The sequence below is a fragment of the Urocampus carinirostris genome, chromosome 17 (genome assembly GCF_059441175.1).
Source record: "Urocampus carinirostris isolate Australia breed hairy pipefish chromosome 17, RoL_Ucar_1.0, whole genome shotgun sequence".
Classification (NCBI taxonomy): Eukaryota; Metazoa; Chordata; class Actinopteri; order Syngnathiformes; family Syngnathidae; genus Urocampus; species Urocampus carinirostris.
The window spans coordinates 7,422,467-7,442,800 of record NC_142365.1 but is presented as its reverse complement, the minus strand read 5'-3'; the positions used below and the strand labels follow the sequence as shown (position 1 = coordinate 7,442,800).

The 20,334-nt window shown below is 41.7% G+C and overlaps 2 protein-coding genes across 2 annotated transcripts; one reads left to right on the top strand and one right to left on the bottom strand.

Moving 5' to 3' along the window:
• Positions 1 to 2,599: 2,599 nt before the first annotated feature.
• abhd11 (abhydrolase domain containing 11) lies at positions 2,600 to 11,527 on the top strand. The gene is made up of 6 exons (XM_088320480.1): positions 2,600 to 2,867; positions 6,223 to 6,361; positions 6,426 to 6,599; positions 7,678 to 7,848; positions 9,677 to 9,858; positions 10,048 to 11,527. Exons 1-6 carry the CDS (start codon positions 2,746 to 2,748, stop codon positions 10,181 to 10,183), a joined length of 924 nt encoding a protein of 307 aa, XP_088176606.1. The 5' UTR covers positions 2,600 to 2,745; the 3' UTR covers positions 10,184 to 11,527.
• Positions 11,346 to 19,465, bottom strand: bicdl2l (bicaudal-D-related protein 2-like). The gene is made up of 6 exons (XM_088320477.1): positions 18,824 to 19,465; positions 14,143 to 14,262; positions 13,910 to 14,077; positions 13,551 to 13,627; positions 13,362 to 13,482; positions 11,346 to 11,887 (listed from the first exon to the last, which is right to left on the bottom strand). The coding sequence occupies exons 1-6, from the start codon at positions 19,301 to 19,303 to the stop codon at positions 11,555 to 11,557; spliced, it is 1,299 nt and encodes a 432-aa protein (XP_088176603.1). The 5' UTR covers positions 19,304 to 19,465; the 3' UTR covers positions 11,346 to 11,554.
• Positions 19,466 to 20,334: the final 869 nt, after the last annotated feature.

Below are 20,334 nucleotides of genomic sequence, written 5' to 3'. Positions count from 1 at the left end.
TTCCCTGACCGGGAATCGAACCTGGGCCGCGGCGGTGAGAGCGTCGAATCCTAACCACTAGACCACCAGGGATGAAAAAATACTGGTAACAGGGAGTCGGCTTTCATGTGCATATCTGGCTGAGTTTCACCAGTAGCAAATGTTAGACAAAGCATGGAGACTGGAGTTTGGCTTATACTTAAACAACAAACCAACTCAATTAATGGGGCAAATGTAAGCAGAGAGTTAAGCGTAAAAATGGCTGAACCTTGTTTTGGGGTTTTCTTTGGAAAACTATACACGATGCCTGGAAAACGTCTTGCACTATTCCCAGAAATGGGTATCTTGGAGTGGTTTGAGGCCCAGAGACAAAATGGATATGGAGTGCCTCTGCTATGTGTTTGTTTGTAAGCTTTTTCCCATTTCCTTAATTATGAGGCTATTTTAAAGCAATTTTAGGGTTTTGGCTTCTCCACGAGAATATTTGGTAATTTGTAAATAGCTACTTTTTGGTGTCCGTAATCTGGGGGGTTACTGAGTTACATTTTAAATAAAGTAACTAGTAATTGTAACTAATGACTTTTTTCAATAACACACCCAACACTGGTTAGGAGTGTATCAGAATTGTTTTAACGACTTGAAAGACAAAAATATATTTTTTGAAATCATTATAATTCTGTACTTTGATCCCGCAGATGCACCAAGTGTTTACCAAGTGCGCCATCATCTCCCCAGTGTCTGAGCCTCAAACCGTCGCTATGGTGACCACACGCGCCACCCTAGCAGAATGGTCTCCCATGGCAACCAATGTTTGCATCTTCCGAGGAAAACATGAGAAGCGCTTTTCGTCACTCAAGTAAGAACGTGAGGAGCAGCTCAAAAAGAGCTCCATCGATTTGGGTGGATAAGGCCGCATATATTTTTCACCACTACATTTGCTTATGACTGTACTCTAGCGCTACCTAGAGCTTCCTAGAGGACAATACATGAGCAGGATGTGGGTCAAATATTAAACTATAGTAAATGCACTACATTGTGAATGTTACCTGTATATATCCCTATAATCTTTCTTATTGAATTGAATTGTCTTCATTGCCATTGATCTCAATGTTGTGAAGCATTGTATGCAACGAGAATAGACATGGCACTCCAGGGTAAACATGTTATAAAGACTTTAGAAAGAACTAAGGAAAACGACTGGATAAAAAGCAAACGTATTTACATATTGCTCAGAGACTAGCCCAAGTTATAATTATGCAATAAAAGAACCATGCATTTTACCATAGTGCAATGAAAAAGAGTGCAATAGAATTCATGTTATTTGTTTATTAGTATTGTTTTATGGTTTGTTTTTTTTCCAGACTTGTAAACCGTGTTCACAGTTCACGATCCCTTAACCGCCTGGGTTGTCGGGGGACCACTTTCTCTGATGCGTGGGTCAGCAACCTGTGGCACTGCCCTTGTGGCTCCCTGGGGCTTTTTCAAAGAAAATTGAAAAAAATGTAGGCGATTACACGAGAAAAAGTCTGAGGTCGGCATCAATCAAAAGCTGTAGAATATAAGTGTGTCTTAAGTCTAGATTTAAACACTTCTACTCAGGTTGCAGATCATATCTCGGGTGGTAGAATATTCCACATCAACGGGGCCCGAATGGAGACCGTCCTGGAACCTGCAGATTTCTTCTTGGCTCTTGGAGTCACAAGTAGACCAGCATTTTTTAGAGTGCAGGCTCCCAGCAGGAACATAGGGTACAGTTAAATCAGAACGATAATCAGGGGCAAGTCCATGCAAATCTTCCTGATCTGATTGAGATACAGGACCTTCATGATCTGGTTGCCGTTGTGTTTTTGGTGTAAAGACTCCTCCCTCTCTTCCCCCGGACCTCTGCAAGTTGGGCAGAGCACTTTGCCTCAAAGACTTCCGGTGCGCGTGTTACAATACTAAATCCAGATCCTAAATTGCTGGGGAAAACAATGTGCGCTATCAATGACAATACATTTATATTCTATTCTAGAAAATTGTTTTTTGATAGTGCCACTTTCACTACTTACATTGATTTTGGATACAAGCAGCTGAAATAAGTTTCCTCCGCAGGGTGGCTGGGCTCTCCCCTAGAGATAAGGTGAAAAGCATGGTGATCTGGGAGGGACTTAGTGTAGAGCCGTTGCTCCTCCGCATTGAGAGGAGGCCAGCTGAGGTGGCTCGGGCATCTAATAAGGCTGCCTCCTGGACGCCTCTCTCGGGAGGTGCTCCGAGCATGTCCCACCGGCAAGAGGCCCCGGGCACAACCCGAGACACGACTTCTCTAGGTTGGCCTGGGAACGCCTCGGGTCTCCGTTAGATAATCTGGAGGAAATGGCTGGAGATAGGGAGGTCTGGGCTTCCTTGCTGAGGCTACAGCCCCCGCGACCAAACCTTGGATACGCGGTAACAAATGAATGTACTGAGTTGGAAATCACTTTTTTAATCAAGGAACGAGGGGGATTTTTATTGATTTCAATCTAGTGTACAAGCATCGTTATTGAGTGGCGTTGCCCCCACTAATATGGCCGCCATAACAATGCTGAGACGCACGACGCTTGAGAGTGACGTTGAATCTATCCCCGCCCCCTGCTATACCTGCGTCTGCGCATTGGCGACTACTGGCTAGCTTGTGTAATTTCAATTAGCATTCTTCCGGCGTCGAGCTGTCAAGCCTCTCGCCGCATGTAGACCACCGAACGTCGGTTACAACTCGTCAAGAAGCGCCCAGCCACCGCCGCCGCCATGAGCTCCCTGTGTCGCTTGGTCTACGGGTCGCAACGCTCGCTTCGTCTGCTTCCTAGCGGGCACCGGGCGTCATGTCGAGTGGCAGCCTTCCAGAGGGACGTCAGCACGGCCAGCGACGGGTAACAACTCTTGGTGCCGCCCTACTAAAGATTACTAGGTTTAATTTACTAAATAACTAAGTAACTAACTGGTCAACTAACTCTAATAAGCTTTTTTCGTGAGTCCATTCACCTGTCAAGTGATGGGTGTGTTCATCTCCCCTAAACACATTTTGTACTTCATTAGTTGCCATGTTAACAACCAGCTAGGCTACAAGCTGCCATCATTCAAGGATGTCGACTATTTATTACGATCATTTCAAAGTTGTGCATTGTAGGAAGTTGAATATTTAAAAATGAATGGATAACCTTTAAGCTATCTCAAGGTCATTATAAATGTCAAGTCATATTTATATGTATAGCCCTTAATCACAAAGCGTCTCAAAGGGATGCACCGACCACAGATTATTGCAAACCACAGACTACTATGACACCATCACCTGATCTAAAACCTACATGGGGGCAAATAATACACAGATATTGTCAACATAAAATATAGGTTATTCATATGCTATAGAATAGAAGTGTGTTTTAAGCTTAGATTTAAAACTTTCCTCTGAGGTTGCAGATCGAATCTCAGGGGGAAGAGCATTCCACAGCACCGGGGCCCGAAAGAAGAACGCTCTCGAACCTGCGGATCTCTTCTTGGATCACTAGTTGACCAGCGTTTTCAGAGCGAAGGCTCCGGAACGGAACATAGGGGGAGATTAAATCTGAAAGATATGAGGGAGTCCATGCATGATTTTTTTATACTACCAACAGAACCTTAAAATCACATCTTAAGCTAACAGGGAGCCAATGCAGGTTAGCTAAAATCGGGGTAATGTGGTCTAACTTTCTTGTCTTGGTTAAAAGCCTCTCTGCAGCATTTTGTACCAACTGAAGGCTCTTGATTTTGGACTTCGGGAAACCGCAGAGTAGTGCATTACAGTAATTGAAAAGGTAAAAGACGCATGAATTATTATTTCCGCATGCGACTGACACAGCATAGGGCAAATTTTAGCAATGTTGCAAAAATGGAAAAAAGCTGTTCTAGTAATATTCTTAACGTGTGTTTGAAAGGACAGATCGGGGTCAAATATGACACCTAAATTTGTCAATGTTCAGAGCAGTTTTTGAGAACAAGTCGCGGCATTCAGATGGACCAATAACTAACATTTCGTTCTTTTCAGAGTTAAGGCGCAAGAAGTTGAGTGACATCCATTCTTTTATCTCAGTGAGACAGGCCTCCAAATTTCCACAATTTAATGTGGCAGATTCCTCCAACGGACGATATAGTTGAGTGTCATTTGCGTTGCAATGAAATATGAAATTATAAATCTAATCATGTCAATCGTATTTTTGATTATATACGCCTCCGATTTATTGGTCCATGTATGATGTGCATCGTTTCGTTTGAATTGTACAATTATGCTGTGTTCTATTATTAGTACTAAATTCGTACTAAATAAAGTCAAGTCACATTTATTTGTATGGCCCTTAATTACACAATGTCCCAAAAGGACTGCACAGGTTACAATTACACCATCCCCTGATCTTAAACCAACATGCGGGCATGGAAAAACTCAGAAACCTCGAAGGGACCACACATCTTCCAGGATGGCCAGGGTGCAATAGATTTCGCATTGGGTAACAATACACAAAACATAGGCAACATTAATTTTAAACTAAACATAAGTAATATGTAGACATTTTTCCAGAAAGTGCATGACCGCAACCATGCCACGAGTCGGCAAAATAGTCCAAAAATTCCATAACAGCAACGACGCAACTTCCCATCTCTGCCGGTGTTATGCCGAGAAATGCATCCCTGCCGAGATTTGCATTCCCTCGCTACTACAACCACTTTTACCTCGTTTTATCTCACTTTTCGGGAATGTAATGGCGAACATATAACAAAAACCACTTCGTCTTGCATTTGTTGGGAATGTAATACAACTTAAACAATTCCATATTTGTATTTGTTGTGAATATAATCGAACGGTAATGCACACCGTATACGAATCACTTTTGAGCAGGTAACGTGTTCATTTTGCCTTTTTCTTTTCAAATCGCTCGTATTTAAACTGTTATGCACTCTGCCATAAAGTTTATTTCAGCATAATAAGCTTTACGGTAGAGTGCATACCAGTCCTCAAAAATGATATATATACGATGTGCATTACTGTTCGATTACATTCACAACAAAAACAAAGACGGAATGGTTTAAGTTGTATTACATTCCCAACAAATGCAAGACGAAGTGGTTTTTGTTATATGTTCGCCATTACATTCCCTAAAAGTGAGATAAAACGAGGTTATAGTAGGTTATAGTAGCAAGGGGATGCAAATCTCGGCAGGGATGCATTTCTCGGCATAACACCGGCTGGTCGATGCAGATGTTGAAATGCTTCAGGTCCAGATGTTGGTCCGCTGACTCATCCCAAATCGCCCTTCCCCCTCGTAAATTAATCACCACCTTTTGTTACATTTGTATTCGTTTTTTGGGCAAGAGCATTTATTTTTTCTCCCCTTCACTTTAAGAGCACAAGTAGATTGACAAGTTTTATTTAACAATACATTTTTATCAAATATAATTTCCCGATGACTAATGAATACTGTATTTAGTCGTGTACAACACTCTAATTTTTGATCAAATTTTGAACAAAAATTTGGTTTCCCTTTTTTTTCTTTTTCTCAAACTACATTATAAGTGACTAATATCATATAGACTAGGAACACGACTATTCAAAGTCCTTCAAAGTCTGATTCATCATCAGATACACCAGAGAGTTGTTTCCTTCATTTGGGTTTATTTCTATCCCAGGACGACTTTGTTTCCTCCATTCTTTACCAATCATCTTTGTTACTGTTAACTTTCGACTAGCTGCTTAATTTTTGTGAATTTCAGCATGATCGGCAACTTTGAAGCGTTATATGCAGAATAATTCCTTTATGCAGCCTAAGTTGCCATCTAATTGGTACCAAAAATATGATGGAGACTGAGATGAAAAGTTTTAACTCTAGATATTTGGTAATTGCGCAAAACCGCAATGCTTCACTCCTGTTTCAGTGTGGGTGAGGCAAAGCAAAGAAAGAGGCACCACGCCTTTGCTCATGACCCATAGAGAATTAATGTCATTATCATAGAACGTCCATGCATATGACTTGGATTTTTTTACTGAAAATAGATTGTTAGGTGTCTTAAATAATTTGCAATCGTGGTTAGCATGAATTTCGACTGTTTATTCTTTGCACAAATATCATACCAAAGTTTTTAGTAATTGAGCATTAGTTACAAATAAATCCGGTAAGTCTCAGAGAGTCTGTCTTAATGTTTGTCCTTTTGGAAAGTGTCCACTTAACATCAGGCGCTCAACATGTGGTCCTGTTTCAGCACAGTCAACCTGACATACGACGTGTTTGACGGAAAAGGCGAAAGCGGTCCGCCGCTGGTCTTCCTGCACGGGTTGTTTGGCAGCAAATCCAACTTCCACTCCATCGCCAAGTCCTTGGTGCAGCGGACGGGCCGAAAGGTAAACGTTGAGACGCGGGATTCCTCCAGGAGCGTTTGCGAAAAGCTTCCGTTTGTCCAGTCAGGTGCTGACCGTTGACGCCCGTAACCACGGCAACAGTCCTCACCATCCCCAGCTGACATACGAGGCCATGAGCGCCGACCTGTCGCACCTCCTGGCTCAGCTGCGCATCGACAAGTGCGTTTTGGTGGGACACAGCATGGGCGGGAAGACGGCCATGACAGCCGCCCTCACGCAGGTATGCTCTTGCTTACTTCAAGCTAGCCTCGTCATGTTACCCAGCCTGTCAAATGATTGAATCCAACCCGTCATAAATTTTTGAGGATGTCCAAAAAAAAAAGCAAGTCTTCAGGTTATTTCTAACAAACGGTAGGATTTTGTTTATTTCAAATAAATGCAAACAAAATGCTATCTCCAGCCGCTAGAGGGCAGTAAATTTGTTTGGGGGAAAAAAGGTGATGTTCGGCATGCAGACTGAACGAGTTCATACGAGGAAATAGACATTTGGATTTCGCAACGTGATGTGTTCATCTAGAAATATGGCATGGACTTTAAACCCTGGTGTTGTGTACCTGGAAACTTGGTTTTGGTTTCAAGGGTGGCCGGATCAGGATAAAACCTAAGGGACGGGTTGCAGATTAAAGTGGTACATTGTGTCTATAAAGTTTGGGGAAGGGGCAAGTCGTGAGCAGTTGCAGAGAGGAAAAGCGGTGATACGTAGGGACGGGGACGCAAATGCCGCGCTTTGACAAAATGTGACACCTCCAGCCAGTGCTCGGTGACCGCTAACCTGACCTGCGTGCACTACCCCTCCATTACGCTCCGAGAACCAGACTAGCCGGACGTGGGGAATATACACTCCGCTTTAGTAGGCTCTATTATATATATATATTTTTAATTCATTTCAAACCAGTACAACAATTAAGGCAAACATTTTATTTTTGTTCATAGCTGCTGCTTGAGTTTGTATAGCGTGGTAAGTTGGTGAAGTTGTGAAACTGCATTCACTCATATGTTAAAATAAACCAGCCCACGCATTCACTACCAAACAAGAAAATTATTTTTTTGCCCATCGTTTGTGAATAAATGTGTTGTGTTTAGCAAAGATCCCTCTTCATCCGTGATTGTAATATGTAGGGTTGGAAATGAGAAAGCATAACACTGAAGAACACCTAAAACTGTTGAGTTGAAATTATTTTACCTATCCAGCCCACCTGATAAAAAGTCTGGATCTGTCCACAGAAATGAACTGAATATGACATCCCTTCTTTGGATGGCTGTGGAAATAATCTTGAGCACTTTCTGTCCACATTTAGCCGACACTAGTGGAGCGGCTGGTCGTGGTGGACGTCAGCCCGGCCAGGAGCAAACCCGGGACTGATTTCAACATGTACATTGGCGCCATGCGAGACGTAAACGTCTCTGGAGAGCTGCCACGTTCCACTGCTAGGCGCATGGCTGAGGACCAGCTACGACGCAAGGTCAAGGTCAGAATCCGAAAGAAAAATGTAAAACACTAAAAAAAGGGTTTCACATAAACCGAGTCAGAAATTAAAATTAATACAAAAGCATCACATTTGAAAAATCTTTTCTAATATAAATATGCATGATTCTATCATTTAGTCAGTGTTTCCCATACAGTTGAAATAGTCTGGCAATAAAAACTGTATTTTTATGAAAATATAATGATGACAAAAATACTTGATAATATAATCAAATATGACTTAAAGATTTATTGTTATGTAAATGAACGTAAATGCAGTGGTGTGTGTGTTTGTGCCATGTATCTCTGTCAGTCAGAAGGAATCTCAGCCCCTCGCCCCATGCAAAAGCGCGCCCACTGTGTTCGTCCCACCCCACCTGCATTGTGATCAGAAGGCTGGGGGAAATGTGACATTGATGATCGTCGCGTTTCCCCTAAGTAGAACATTTTATAAATCTCGGCGACCAATAAAGGTCCGTGCCGAAAACCTGCCAAACGCCTCGTTGCACTGCTGCCATTTTCAACTGAGCGTAAAGACACGGCGCTGCCATTGCAAGCAATTAAAGAAAAAAACACTTGAGACCAGGAAAAGTCTTTGTTGAACACTGCACCTTCTCTCTCCCTTTTACCCAAAGCCCTCAGCAAGTTTATGCCTGGGTGAGTGACTGACAGGCACCTTTTTAGCAATTTCCCCTACCTGGCCTGCTGCTGCATCATGCCTGCCATGTAGAAGACAGGGCCTTCTACAGTGTGGTCTGCTGGGGGAGCAGCATTTGGACGGCTGACAGGAAAAGACTGGACAGTCTGATCATGAAGGCCAGCTCTGTCCTGGGATGTACCCTCGACTCAGTGGAGGTGGTAGGGGAGGGGAGGATGATGACTAAGCTGTCATCCATGGTAGGAACATCTCCCATCCCCTGCAGGACACTGTATCTGCTTTGGAGAGCTCCTTCAGTGACGGGCTGCTACACCACAAGTGTGTGAAGGAGCGGTTACGCAGGTCCTTTCTTCCTGCAGCCGCGAGACTATATAATAAGCAGTGCTCCTGATGGACTTTACACTCTCCGTGACTTTGCATATTTGCACATTACTCGCCACTTTAACTATTTTGCACACCTGTCATTGGAAATATCCTGTTTTTTTATATTTCTAAATACTTGTTTATACTGTCCATATTCTGGCTGTTATTCATCATTCACTGTCTTACTGCTGTAACTAAAGACATTGTGAGACTAATAAAGGATTATCTTATCTTAGGTCTATGTGCCCACCCCTGTCAGAAGCAGGCAGGAAGTGCAGCACACTGTAGACTTATTTTCAACTCAAGAAAAAAACTGTGTTTTTGTGTGGTTAAGTGGTATTTTACTGTGGCAACAATACAAAGTTGAATAAAATCGTGAAAAAAGCTCTACCTGTAGAGAGCAACAAGATAAAACATGAAATAAACTAGTGTATATATGATTCAATAGTAAATAACGGCACAAAATAATCATTGATTCTTGATTTTGCTTTAAAAGTGCACCTTATCAATACGTTTGATTTTATAATCTACTAAATCTTCTGGCGGAGCATTCCTTCAGGCCCCTCTCGACTGTCCACCCACCAGGGTCTCACAAAATTCTATTGGAAACACTGGTGTAGAATTCAAGAGACTGTGTTTATAAAAACATTATTAGCTTGGCTTCACATGCAGCCAATTTCTAATTCTGTGATCTAGTGCCTCCACTAGAAATGTCCAATACCGTTTTTCCTTCATTCTGTTTATTCCAATGAAGCAGTTGGCAAGTCCCTGATCAGTGATTGGTTGTCGCTGTTCGTCTTTTGTCCATAAGGAACGCTCGGTGCGCCAATTCTTGCTTACCAACTTGGAGGAGCGCAACGGCCACTACACGTGGAGGCTCAACCTGGACGCCATCTCGGCTCATCTTAGTGACGTCATGAGCTTCCCTGTATTTGACTGCGCCTACCATGGCCCTACCCTCTTTCTGGGCGGGGCTTCTTCTGCCTATATCAGGTAGACATTTTTTTTTCTTGGTTTAGCTCATTTGTCTTTCTTCTTTTTCATCTCCATTATTTTCTCTCTAGGAATGTACCACTCTATTTTCTTTTCTCTTTTTTTATACCTAAAAATATATTCTTTGGAATAATAGTCAATGCTTCTCCTAAATTCACAACATTTAATGGATGTTTTCCATGTCTCCAGCTCTGACGACTACCCGGAAATCGAGCGTCTATTCCCGCGTGCAGACATCCAGTACATACCCGACGCCGGGCACTGGATCCATGCAGACAAACCTTTAGATTTCATCAGCTCCGTTGCAGCCTTCCTGCAGACCTAGACAACCAACCATCACCAGGTGAGAGGGTCCAGCCTCTCTAAAAATAAATATAGGGAGGGTTTCAATGTAATCGCAAGGCTGCAACCCATACAAGAGAGGGCTGAACCATCCTTACAGGTGCGAAATAGAAAGACTAACTCATAATCGAGGGCGAAACGAGATACTACACACTCAACCTCTTCCTGACCTGCTGCTGCTACTTGATCTCAGTGCTGCCAAGCACGCTGTGGCATAATGTGGTACTACACCCAAGGATCGTCAAACTAAATTCAGCTACAATATAGAGTATGATTTATGAGGTGCTGTGTAGAGCATAACTATAGACTGCCATTTTTTTTATGAATACATACGCTGCATGTTCAATTATAACACTGCCAAGTGATGAGGGTTCAATTTAGGGCTGTCCTTAGCTAATATTTTGTAATTTTAAAATAATCTTAGACAATCAAAACTAATTTTATTTACAAAAAAGTTGTTTTTTTTTCTTGACTATTGATGCTACACATTGGGTCGTATACAACAATTGTTTTGAAATTAATATCCTATCTGGTTTGCCCATTTGTTTTCCAAACTAAAAATATTTTTGTTTCATTTCAATTCAGCACTAAAAAGAATCGATTTGACTTGAATTATGGATGGCCGATATAAGAATTAATGTCGAGGGAAGAATAATAAATGCTCAAAGGTCTAGAATCATGCTCAATCCTGTTATTTGATCTTGTGTTATGTTTTCGATGTGTCGGATAAAGTATGAAAATGTTCGATAACAAATTGATGTAAGCAGGTGTTGCTTCTCATTAAATGTTGCAGTTTAAACGTTGCTGGATTACAAAAGTAAACATTTAAAAAGTTTCATGACGATGTGTACGAAATAGTGACGCGTTTACAATTTTACTGGACCGGATTGCGTGTTGCAGTACTTCATTTTGATTGGAAACTGGTTTCAATTCAGAAAGTCTCTCCGAAAGGATGAGGCATTCAATTTTGTTTTGGTCCTTGTGCAGGCTTGTGCCCACAATGGCAGTCTTTGTACGGTTAAATACATATTTATATATACATGTCCTGAATGTTAAAATATTATTCTCTATTTATATCAGTATTTCATATATGAAAATACGATTATCTGAATTGTAATGTGTTGATGAAGAAGGGAGATACAATGTGGTAGCTGGCAATCTTTATTTACAAGCAGGGTCCTAAGCAAACTAAACATTTAAACGGTTTCATAGCGAAAGAGATCCTATATTACAACGAGCTGTAGTCATTTTGTCGTTCACATGTTGTCGAGTACTGTCCGCTTGTTTATTATTATCCATGTAATAAAATCAAACCGTTTCTATGTCAGCTTGCTAGTGGTGTTTCCGCAGCACATCAGTCGAGCGAAACCACCTGAAATCCGTCGTTGTCTCTGCACTGGGGCCCCTCGATTGAAACTCGACCCCCGTTATTGTTCCTCTTCCACTTATCTCGCCAGGTGGGTGTAGAATAGCTGGGTGATGACTGAGCGCGGCCAAACATGTTCTGGGTGGGGCTCGGTTCTGGCGAAGTGGGCGAGGAGGGGCCGGGCGGGACTGGGAAATTAGTGGGACGTTGTAGGGGAGTCTTGTTCCTCCTCAGGATGCCCATGCGGGAGGGTTTCTTCTGGTTCTGCTCTACCTGTTGCTGCAGCAGCAGTTGCTGATGGAGCATGAGCTGCATGTCCTCCTGAAGACGCAAAATATTCAATGATTTCCTGCTCTTAAATTGGATCAAGCTAAAACTAATGACTTGGTTTTTTAAATAATATTGCATATTTAACTTTTTTTTAATTTATTGTATTTGTTGGTAAATCTTATGCACTCCTAATTTTTAATTGTAAACAAAATTCTACGCAGATGTGTCAGGTTAAACTAAGGATTGTAAGTGGCAAACGTTGAATGTGTGCAACCATAATTGAAATAATTGACAACGTAAATAAATACAATTTACAATGTACTAATTTAATGCCCTTTAAAGTCAGATACACCATAGAGTCATTTCCCTAGTCGTGCTTTTTCACGTTTACATCTTTAACGAATGTTTCTTCATTCTTGAACATTAGTCCCTGAATCAAAATGGTGTGATGAGATAAAATGGAATGCTTTTTCATCTTTCATCTATGGTTAGGATTTGGCTCACTCACCACTGAAACCCAGGTTCAATTCCCATTGCATCCAATGTCATGCAACTGGTCAGCGATATTTAACTTGCGCAATGCAAGTACCGTAATGTGCTATCGTAAAACCCAAAATGCACGTTATACAAAAATATTCTTCAGGTCTTTGAGTTTGATCGTTGGTCACCTATTTTCAGGACAGGTCTATCAGCTTCTTATGCCCCAGGGCTAAACTTCAGGTACAAAATGCATCACAGATAAATCATTGTTATCTTACTACTTATGCTCTAAGAAAAATCTCACCCTGTTTTTTCCTTTTTTCGTTTACACCAGGTAGAGTTAAGATCTTAAACCCGAGTCCCACTCGAAATTCTGGTCTGGCCTAAAATGTCAATCATTACGTTCGGGTTCCGACTGGGCCAGGCTTCTCTCTCCCTGACTTTTTTTTCCCCCCCTTTTCCTGTGCGTTTCCTATGTCACGTGGTGGAGGGACTGAATCCATTGCGCAGATCCTCCACTGCTCCACGCAAAGAAAGTTAAAGAAAAAAAGACGGGTGAATAGTATTTTTTAAAAAGGCAGCAAGAGAGTAACCCGACACTCAGAAAAAGTCTCAAAATGTGGGTTTTCCTCAGTCTCAGTCCTTAAAGTTAATGGGTCGGGTTTGGCCTGAGTCAGGCTTAATACCCGCAAGCCTAGGTGTCAGGCTGAATTTTTTTTTTTTTACCCGATCTTACCTCTAATACCAGGAAGGGGGAAAAATGCTACTTGTAATTTGTCCATTGCCAGTTGGCCACTAAGTGAACTCTGGGAAAGTTTAGTAAGGCTGATTGTTTCCACATTTAATTTGGCAACGATTTAATAGAGAAAATTTGCTTTTTAATTGCCTTTTAAGAAGGCGTTGCCAGGCATTCTGTTAATGGTCGATAGTGAGGAACACCTGCCATTGTGTTTTCGATAGCCTCAAATATGTGAATGCTGTAACTCTAAGACTACCGCTTACTCTTTGAGTTAATGGCCTGTAAATTCGCCCCAATCCGGCTCACCTTCCAAGCCTCAAGCTCCAGGGACAGCTCCAGTCGTTTTTGTGCAGCCTCCAGGAGCTGATTGTTGAGGAGCATCATCTCAGACTTGCTGCGCAGAAGCTCCACCTCCATCGCCTTTTTCCTACCAACGCGACACACATCAGTTACAGGAGATCCATCATGAGATATTAAACCGCTCGACATTCCTACTTTTCTATGGCGTCGTCTCGATCTCTCAGGGCCTGTTGCATCAGAGCGCTTTCCTGGGAAACACCTGACCCGACATCCTGCGAAACAGCCACGCTTATGTTACAATTGCAGTAATTATCACATCGACTCGAAAATACAGTCACACGCATAAGGAAAGAATGACTATATCGCGCGACTTGTGTCAGCTGGAACCGGTTGCTCAACATTAGCGCATACCAACGGCGGCCTGGAGAACTTTCAAAACATTTTCGAAAATTCCTCCCCGAGTGCCGAACGTTCTCTTGACATCTCTGTTGGCGAATGATGTCGCTAATTGTTTCCATTGTCGCTATTCAACACAAAAAAAAATGGGTGTCAACCTTTTTAGCGATGCCACTAACGGCAATTTTGCGGGCGATGTCCTGTAGCTGCGCCAGGGCGGCGTCCAGTTGCTTGTCCCCGGGTGCCGGCGGCTCCGGGAGGCGACTCCCCGGCTCCTCTGGCATCAGTTGCATCAGCCGGAGGATAGAGAGGACCTCCTCCGTCACCTGAGGAAGGGAGTGGATGGGATCAGAAGTGCTCCCGATGTAGTTCGGGGGGTGGGGGGTCTCACCCGCTCGCGGTCTTGGCTCCATCCGGCTCCTTGTCGGCGCTCCTGCAGTTTGTCCACTTGGGCCTTGAGCTTAATGCTGCGCCTGCGCGAGAGCTCCACCTCCCGGCGCACTTCCTTCAGCTGCAAAAACAAGGCACACGGCACTGTTAGCAGCATTAGCCAATGCTAGCTTTTTTCCCTCAGTCCTCCAGTAGTTCTTTCACATTATTAATGTTGTGTACTAGAGATGGATACTTTTCATCCCCAGGGTTGGGTAGGGTTACTTTAACTTGATTACTTTAAATTACTTTTGGATTACTCCAATACGAAATATGCTAATACAAGACAAAAGAAACTAAATATGAATAAAATGACTACATTTTGTGCAGGCTTGGGGAGTAACGGAATACATGGAACGGCAAAAATGATGTTGGCAAGCTGTTTGGATTTATTTGCATTTTGTTTCTGTCGCATTTTATGTTAGTTTTGCCGGAGATCAAAGCCAGGAGAGAAAGCTTACTATGTGTTGTGAGTCATCATTTCATTCATATTTAGTTTCTTTTGTCTTTTATTAGCATATTTGGTATTGGAGTCATCCAAAAGTAATTGAAGTAATCCACTTAAAGTAACCCTACCCAACCCGTAGGGAAATTCACACTTCCAGCAGTATTTTTGTGTTGAAAAATAAAATAAAATAAATATATAGAATACAAAAATACCCAATAAAACGTTTTGCTATAGAGTATTAAAAAGTGCTATGGAAAATACACACTGTAATAAAAATAGGGTAATATGCAAATGTGAGGATGGGGTTTTATGTGGGGTTTTACTCCCCCGGGTGGAGTTAAAGAGCCTCATGGCATGAGGAAGAAATGATCTGTCGGTGGAACTATGGCATATGTATCATTTCAATTCTTTTTATATTGTTCTAATCATTTTTCCACTATTAACCTACATCATTGTTCCTTTAATATGAATATAAGGCCAAGCTTAGTGACTCTTGACTGGGAGCCTCAAACATGCGGCCTGTGGGCTGGATCTAGCTCCTTGGATGATTTAATCCAGCCCTCCAAAGATTCGAGTGTCAAAATGAAACGTTTTTAGTTAAGAGGCCAAGAACCTTTTTGACTCAAAGAGCCATAATGGCAATATAGATTTTTTTTCTTTGTAGAGAGAGCCATACCATATATTTTAAGACAAATTTCAGCAAAACCGCCAAACCCAAAATATATTACATAGCCTGTGTCCCATATGAACAAATATACCACTTGAAACTTGAGCCTTCATTTTTTTTTACATTAATAATGGTTTCTAAACAAGGAGCAGACATAGTTATTTTAAATATAATCTTACAGACGAGGATACTGACGTATTTACCTTCGGTTCAGTCTAGAGGTAAGATCTTGGGCCTGGACCAATAAAACGTCAATCATGAAGCTGCTTTTCCAATTATCTACTCGTCTCGTGTCTATGCGTGTTGTTGGAAGATATGCACGGCATTCACGTAACCCAGATGACTTCAGCAGTTTTTTTATTTATTTAAAAGTGAAAATTTTGATTTTTGTCGGGCTCGGTCGCTCAAATCAAATTAATTCTGCTGGCTTCGGGCTGGTTATTTGGCTTTTATACACTAGGGCTGGATTTTCAGACGGAATTCTGTCGAGACGTCCTAGCAATGCCTAGTCTGCATGCGCACAAGGCTAATTGTGACTTCCTACAAAGTACTTCTAATTTTCCGTTTGGATTTCGTCTTATCTGACTGTCACTGCTACAAAATACGTCACTTTTAAGACTAGCGTGTTTTCTGCAGTAGCTTTTTAGCATGATGTTTGTTGACTACGGTAATCGCGCATCAATGTATGAATGCCAACCTCCATTAAATGTTATGAGTTAAGTTCTGTTTGTAATAATTCTGAGTTTCAGAGTTGCTAGTTTTACCTGATAAGAACACACAATTAGCCTACGGTAAGATCTTGGCAGCACAACAGCACGACGCAGACAGAAGTGGGCTGTGTACATAACTCCACCCACCCTTACTGCTCACCCAATCAGATTGTTCTTGTATGCTTGGCGGGCGTTTCTTGGCGTTTACAGATTTCTGTGGGTTTTTATCATTAAGTCATGTTTATTTGCAACGCCCTTAATCACAAGGAGTCTCATAGGGCTGCACAGACTATAATGACACTATCCCCTCATCTAAAACCTACATGACAGCAAATAATACACATACAACAGTGAATCTAAACAGAAGCTGGTAAACAATTGAAAGAATTCCTTAGTGATCTACAGCCCAAACGATTCCTTTGGCGTGACACCTCGACTGTAAACTGGAGTGGAGAGTATGCCTTTTCTACACTTGACCGAACCAATGATATTGGTTTGCTATGGCAGCTATGTGCGCAATAATCTCAATTCCGCGTTTTTCAAATTTGGAATTCTACAGATGAAAATTTTCAAGGTGTATATTATCTTCAACCCATAGGTTCCCAACCCCTGCTTTAGGTCATTTCTCAGATTTATGATTATTTTTTTATTCATCAAATGATCATTCCAACAACTAGAGGGCAGATTTGAGTTTGCATACCGTGGTGAGTTGGTTCCAATGTAAAAACTGCCTTTACTTAACTGTATTCATCAATTCGTTGACGCAATAAATATCAAACATTAAAAGGTTTGTTTGTTTTTTGTGACTCATCGCTTTATTACTTCGTTATCAGATCATGCGGTGTAGTCCTTCCTTAACCTCAAACCCTATTTATACTCCTTTGCATATTTACTGGGTCTAAGGAGGGAAGTGCATCATTGTGAATTTCTAAAATAACTTCTTTTTACTATATTTGTTGCTGTGTTATTTACAATGTTTTAAATATTAGGAAATGTCATGTCAGTTAGAAATCAAATTGACTAGAAAATCGCAATGACCAATCACTGGTGAGCTATTTCCAGAACTTGTCTACGGGCTACTCTGGTTGTTCTTAGGGGTCTAATTGGTCCCCCTGGGCACCACGTTTGAGACCCCTGCTTTAAAAGGGACACACTGTAATTTGTGAACACAAGATGCATTGCACTGCATTGTGCAGTGCAACAGAAAACGAGTGCTACATAAGACTACAAACTATGGATACTTAAAGTGACATCTTTCTTACTATTTGCCCATCCTTGCGCCCTGAAAGTAGTGGGATGAAGTATCACTCACTCACTACACTAATACTTCATCCCACAACTGTCATTCTGGATTTGTTTTTGTTTATTTGGGTTTGTAATCTTATGTCTGTTTCTCCCCCGGAACAGTTGGTGGAAGGTAATATCCCGAGGAGATCAATAACTTTCATCTCATCTTTCACAAGGCTTTGGTTTTTGTTGTTGTTTTTTATCTGTAGCAGCAAGATGGCAGACAATCATCTTGCCAGTTGCAGCCCCCAGCAAGATAGTTTTAGGCCCCCGCCTTGATGTGAAAGTTAAAGGGACAGTGTTTATTCCACCACTAGGTGTCGCTGTATTACACCGTGCGACTGAACACAATATAAGACAGAAAGTAAAAGAAGAAAAATATATATTTTTTCGGTTTATCTTTTTTTTACCTTTAATTCTTTTTCTTTCTCTAGTTTCCCTCAACTTTTAATTTTATTCCATTTTTTTGTCTCCTATTCCTTCGTCCTTATTTTAACCTTTTTCCTTTCTTTGAGAAAGGCTGGCTAAATATTGGAAGAAAATGAGTGCTTTTTGCTCACTTTCAGTCTCTGTAGTTTGTTATCTTCCTTGAACTCATTTTTGGTTGCACTACACATTACAGTGACATCAGGTGGACAAAAAAAAAACCACTGTCCCTTTAAGAACAACGCTTTTTTGTGGAAAATCCCTTTTGGCCCCACCTGACCCAGACCCTAGTCCCCAACTAAATTGAGTTTGAGACCCTTGCTCAAGGTGATCCTCGTCTCCACTACAGTAAATGCAAATTTTTCGACTTACGTGTATTTTAAAAAGGCACGTTTATATACTATATGTATTTTTGTTTAAATCAATGTTTTATGAAATGCGTTTTTACCACTATGGTGCATTAAACGTCCCTTTAATTATTATTGTTTGAACTTTTCAAAGTAGTCGTTTTTTTAAACTGAATTCTAACTCACTTCTTGCGATTTTAACTATAATAACAAACAGAGATGTTAAATTGACTCCAAATAAAAAGACAAAAGCGAGGTAGTACGTTTGTCGGCCCTATTTGACTCCACTTTGGTTGAACCAACCTTTAAGAATCAATTAGTAATACTCAGGGTTGGGTAGGGTTACTTTAACTGGATTACTTTCAATTACTTTTGGAATACTCCAATACCAAATATGCTAATAAAAGACAAAAGAAACTAAATATGAATAAAATGATGACTCACAACACGTGGTAAGCTTTCTCCCATGGTTTTGATCTTTTTGATCTACGGCAAAACGAACATAAAATGCGACAGAAACAAACTGAAAATAAATCCAAACTGCTTGCCAACATCATTTTTGCCGTTCCATGTATTCCGTTACTCCCCAAGCCTGCACAGAATTTAGTCATTTTATTCATATTTGGTTTATTTTGTCTTTTATTAGCATATTTGGTATTGGAGTAATCCAAAAGTAATTGAAAGTAATCCAGTTAAAGTAACCCTACCCAACCCTGGTAATACTGTTTAAGATAAAGTCCTGCATTTTAATGCCGTACCGTATCATTGACGTGCCCGAGGGTCCTCCGCCTTCCGAGAGGTCTACCGGTGCTGATAAGGTCGGGTAGGGTCATATAGCTCCTCTGGAACGGGCAGTCGCCCCCTTCCACCGCCGTTGGAGACTCGGAGCGGCTCTGCGGCGAGTCCTGCTGCGTTTTCGCCTCTGAACCGGGCACCTCGCGCAAGTCCATCATACTCAAACCGGCGAGGGTGCGCGCTTCGGAATCGGCGTCCGGTCCGTCGTCCTCCGGGTCCGACAGCGAGGCAGTTCGGCGCGGGGGTAGCTCCGTCATCCGCCGGGATGTTTTGGACGGGACCCGGCTGAGCGAGCAGTACAACTGCTCGGTGGCGGTCATGCGCGGCCGGGGGCGCAGACGCGAGTTGAGGTCCGAGAAGTCAGCGTTGAAGTCCGGGTCCCGGTTGAGGTGCTCCATCGCGAACTGGACTGGTTGCAATGAAAAAGGCGCAGCGTGGAGCATAAAAAGACTAGGAACAGGAATGTCGCCCAACTCGATTTACTTGCCGTTGCGCAGCTGACGCCAATCTCTCGCTCCCGTGACGTCACGGGACGCTAAATTCCCCTTTTACTCACAAAAAAGGCAAGTTTTTTTTCCCTTGAAATCACGAATTATCGCCCTTCGAACGACACAAGACTAACAAATTGGGAACAATTGATTGTTTTTCAATTGGGTGTGATCACGTGAAATCCGCGTGCTGGGTTTTACATAACCACCAATTAAAGGAAGATTTGTCGTGGAGAAATAGTTTTAGCTTCGTATTCCATTTATTTTGTACATGAGATTATAATCAGAGCAGTATCTTTACTCACAAGTTTAATTCATTCTGGGAGTAGCATTGTAAGCTGAAACATTTGTAAGTAGAGACGCCTTTTCAAACTAAATGCGCTAATCCGTTCCAAGGCCCGCAAAAATATGATTTTTTTTAATAAGAGCGTCAGAACATGAAACAAATATATATTATAATTAGATTACCACACGATAGACATAAAATGTAAAAAATAATAAAGGAAATAATAAAAATGTGAATTTACCTTTTAACTGGCCTCTTTGTTTACTGGTCCTCAGCAGTTTTTTATTCACTTTGCGTTTCTTGAAAAACTGATCCAATGACGTCTGCTTTTGACAATCCATCAGAAATGCGCGAGACAGACATGATAATGAGCGATAGCCAGGCTTGTCAACACTTTTTACGGGCGATTCCATTCCATAAATTCTGAGACTTCATGGGATTTTACAAAATGTCTTTAATATGAACTCTTGCTGCACGGCAGTGTGTGTTTTCATATATACGTTTCTAAAATCTCTTGCCGGTTTTCAATGGCCAGAAAAAGTCATTCTCTTTTCTCCTTGTCCACTTTTCTGCTAGTCTTTCACGGGGTCTGTTGTAAATGCTAGCTCTTCGTAGCGGTACTACACGGTAGACTGTTTACAGAGCGGGAAGGGGACATGAAGAGCATGCTGGGATTCATGCATATGCCTCGAGTTGCCAG

Coding starts and splice junctions, on each gene's coding strand:
- abhd11 (XM_088320480.1), top strand. CDS start 2,746: ATGAGCTCCCTGTGTCGCTTGGTCTACGGGTCGCAACGCTCGCTTCGT. Junction 6,600..7,677: donor TGACAGCCGCCCTCACGCAG/GTATGCTCTTGC, acceptor GTCCACATTTAG/CCGACACTAGTGGAGCGGCT. Junction 9,859..10,047: donor GCTTCTTCTGCCTATATCAG/GTAGACATTTTT, acceptor CCATGTCTCCAG/CTCTGACGACTACCCGGAAA.
- bicdl2l (XM_088320477.1), bottom strand. CDS start 19,303: ATGCTCCACGCTGCGCCTTTTTCATTGCAACCAGTCCAGTTCGCGATG. Junction 13,628..13,909: donor TTAGTGGCATCGCTAAAAAG/GTTGACACCCAT, acceptor GCTGTTTCGCAG/GATGTCGGGTCAGGTGTTTC. Junction 13,483..13,550: donor CGAGACGACGCCATAGAAAA/GTAGGAATGTCG, acceptor TCGCGTTGGTAG/GAAAAAGGCGATGGAGGTGG.